The following is a 3,121-nucleotide window of genomic DNA, read 5'->3' on the forward strand; positions in this document are numbered from 1 at the left end:
CTAACACTCTTACTTTAATAAGAGATAATAAATTATTAGCTGCCATGACAACCGAATTTTATGATACCTGTTGGTAAGGTGTCAAGGTTCCTTATAAATAAGAAGTGATTCTTCTATCTATGGCAGTTTAAACATAAGTTCCCCCATCACGTGGCTAGTAGTTGAAACGATGACACAAGAATTAGGAGAAAAAACCCTGTATAAAATCGTTATTAGCAATAACTATTAATTAAAATTATACTTTTCGAGCAAGACTTGCTACAGACACAAGACTCTGCTAATTTTAGGGGGATGATAATCGGTACTATGTATAGTAAACCGAGCAATTACGTTAAAAAGCTCCTTATACAGTATTCTTATCAGTATTCACCACTTATATTATTCAATAATTTTCTTTATTAAAGATCTTATTGCTAAGTCCGTACAATTTCACTTTCGCGTCCTTTTCGAGGGTTCCCATCGTCGAGTTCCCCTTTCGTGCTTCGGTCCCCTTGGACACGTGACACCGGTTAAGATGCCCCGAGGATCGCAACAAACGATTAATAGGACACCTCGTGCCTCCTCACACTATAGCAGAGTGATCCTTGTTCCAGGTGGTGTGAACACTATGCCTACAAAAATCCCTGGACGTGTATAACTAGAGCCTGACACCCCTTGGATAGTACAGAGAACTACAACTGGTGTACACATAATATAGAAGACTACAAATATTAGCTAACTGGTGCAGAAAATATTGGGTTGGCCATTAAGTGATTGCAGATTTCGTTAACAAATGGCCTTAGCACTTTCTTTTGTTTTATCAACAACTTCAAAATAATTAAGTTACATTGTTTTCTTACTGTTTAGACTTTCATCTTCAATTTAGTAAGGAAATTGTATCGATTAGTTATTTATTTTCGTCTTAATCACTGTTTGAAGCCGGAAGGACAAGAAACGCATTTCAGACACATTTTATTGTATTATTTCCAAAAACACAGGATTAAAACACCCGATCTATATTGTTTCCTCGCTGTTTGGACTTCCACCTTTAATTTGGTAAGAAAATCGTTGAATTATTTAGTTTCGTTTTTATTACCGTTTGAAGATGAAAGGACAAGGCGCGCGTTTCAGACATATTTTATTACATTATTTCCAAAAAAGCAAGCATCGCGAGCACGATTTTTATGTTATATAGAGTATATTAAATTCAAGTCTTGAAAGAAAGGCAGCGTCAAAATTGATTCGTCTAATTGAACAAACTTATATTTTTAAACAAACGAATTGAATTTTCCTTCTTATTTTGAATCCGCAATTACTCAGTTGCCAACCAAATATTGTCTAAATAAATTATAATTAACTCAGTTTTATACACGCGTCATACGTACTCTGTTTTCTAACCGCGCCCAGTATTTTTTATTTTCTTACTAAATCGACGTAATTACGGTAAAATACGAAAATGACGAGCTCACCATCTGAAACAGAGGATCATTGAATCCGGGAACGGCGATGTCGCGGCTGATAGGATACGATAATTAGTCGATTACCATTGTGAAGCCTTGATAACAGGGAACGAATAAACCAGCGAGATTAAATTGTATTTCGATGTTGCTTCTCATCAACATGAATAGTAACAACTTCTGGGACTTCGGTGGTATTCGATACCACAACGAGTCGTATCTGTTTCATTGAACAGCGTCGTGTCATTATTATTTAAGCGCGTTTGTCTCGCTCCCTAATTAACCAGTTAACTGTGTTGCGATCTCTTTGCTATGCGGCCGCCTTGATTTGTTAGATAAATTCATGAATTTGTTTAAGTGCGTCGCGATGATTAAGCGATGACGAAGAAAGTTAAGAGTCCAACTCAAATTATTTATAATTTTTATTTGTTATTTTTCATTTCGTCCTCGGCTGTAAATATTTTATATATATTAACGCTTTGCACTCGAAGCCATTTTTACTGTAATTCTGAAATAACGTTCCTGACACATAGCATTTCTATTTTATATGATAAATATGTATTTTATGCATATGAAATTGAATCTTGTAACTCATGCGACAATTTATTAAATATTTGTTATAACATCTAAGTTATAGCTTTAATAATTTTTGAAATGTAATTTTTCGTAGTATGAAAATTATTTTGGAACGCAATGTAATTTCAGCGGTGGCACAGTTTTAAGTGGCATAATTTAGTTTTCGCCAGAATTACAATTTAAGTATCGAATTATAACAAGATTTTACACATGACGGATGTAATCGTCGCGTCAGAAAATTCTGCCACAAAATTTCGTCAATTATGACGGATATAGTCGTCGAACACACTTAACTGGTTAAACAATAATCTAACGCGATTTTTAGGCAACTCATATAAAATCGCGGGTCACTTTTACTATTCGTTAATTAATTAAACCGATTTTGCATTTATAATCGTCGCCGATAAAAAAACACATTTATTCGAGAAAAAGCGAACTTACATTTCACGGAACAGTGCAGTACTAGAAGTGATCACTTTTTGGCCGTTATGATTGTTTAAGAATATAACCAATAAATGTACCAGGATAACCTGCAGAGAAACGGCAATGTTCTCCACGTCGCTTAGATCATCAACCGCCAGGTATAACTATTGCAATGAAAATCAGTCCAATTACATTCCCATCGACAATGATACGGTGAATATTAAATGTTATATTCTGCCGATTATTTTCTTAAAAAATGAAAAAGAACGTCTGATGATGCTTACGCGATATAAATTTATAGCGAACGAGACGACGGCAGTTGTTATGGACACTAAGTAAGACATATTCATGTTTCTGGCAATGCTTATTGTGAGCCTTCCTTCGATAATTCAATTCGCGGCGGCAAGGCGAGACGTGAAAGAAGACAGAATAAGTGTAGAGTAAAATATATATAGCGTTAATGTTGCTGTAACAACTGAATGATGGTACCAACTCAGCAGCACGCCGGTGCAATTCCACGGCCGATCGTATGTCTATTATATTCGACGTGATTGTCGACGAGTTCGCCATCTCGTTGACAGCCGTTCGTACTCGGTAACTAGAGCAATGAAAATAGATATGTGCCATTAATACGAACATTTTCATCTAAATATTTCTAATTATTTAATTGCTACTGATAAGTAATT

At 35.3% G+C, this 3,121-nt stretch overlaps 1 protein-coding gene across 5 annotated transcripts; it reads right to left on the minus strand.

Annotated features, from left to right (window-relative positions):
• Positions 1 to 45: 45 nt before the first annotated feature.
• LOC144477615 (uncharacterized) lies at positions 46 to 3,115 on the minus strand. 5 transcript variants are annotated; one of them, XM_078195342.1, is made up of 6 exons: positions 2,929 to 3,115; positions 2,720 to 2,810; positions 2,454 to 2,599; positions 1,524 to 1,656; positions 1,365 to 1,451; positions 46 to 611 (listed from the first exon to the last, which is right to left on the minus strand). In XM_078195342.1, the coding sequence occupies exons 1-5, from the start codon at positions 3,078 to 3,080 to the stop codon at positions 1,404 to 1,406; spliced, it is 570 nt and encodes a 189-aa protein (XP_078051468.1). In that variant the 5' UTR covers positions 3,081 to 3,115; the 3' UTR covers positions 46 to 611; positions 1,365 to 1,403. The 5 variants fall into 5 exon arrangements, with proteins under 5 accessions (XP_078051468.1, XP_078051470.1, XP_078051472.1 ...); XM_078195344.1 differs by having other exon boundaries at positions 2,720 to 2,814; XM_078195346.1 differs by having other exon boundaries at positions 2,925 to 3,115.
• Between the last annotated feature and the right edge of the window lie 6 nt (positions 3,116 to 3,121).

This window comes from Augochlora pura, unplaced genomic scaffold (assembly GCF_028453695.1).
Source record: "Augochlora pura isolate Apur16 unplaced genomic scaffold, APUR_v2.2.1 APUR_unplaced_2372, whole genome shotgun sequence".
NCBI classification, from domain to species: Eukaryota; Metazoa; Arthropoda; class Insecta; order Hymenoptera; family Halictidae; genus Augochlora; species Augochlora pura.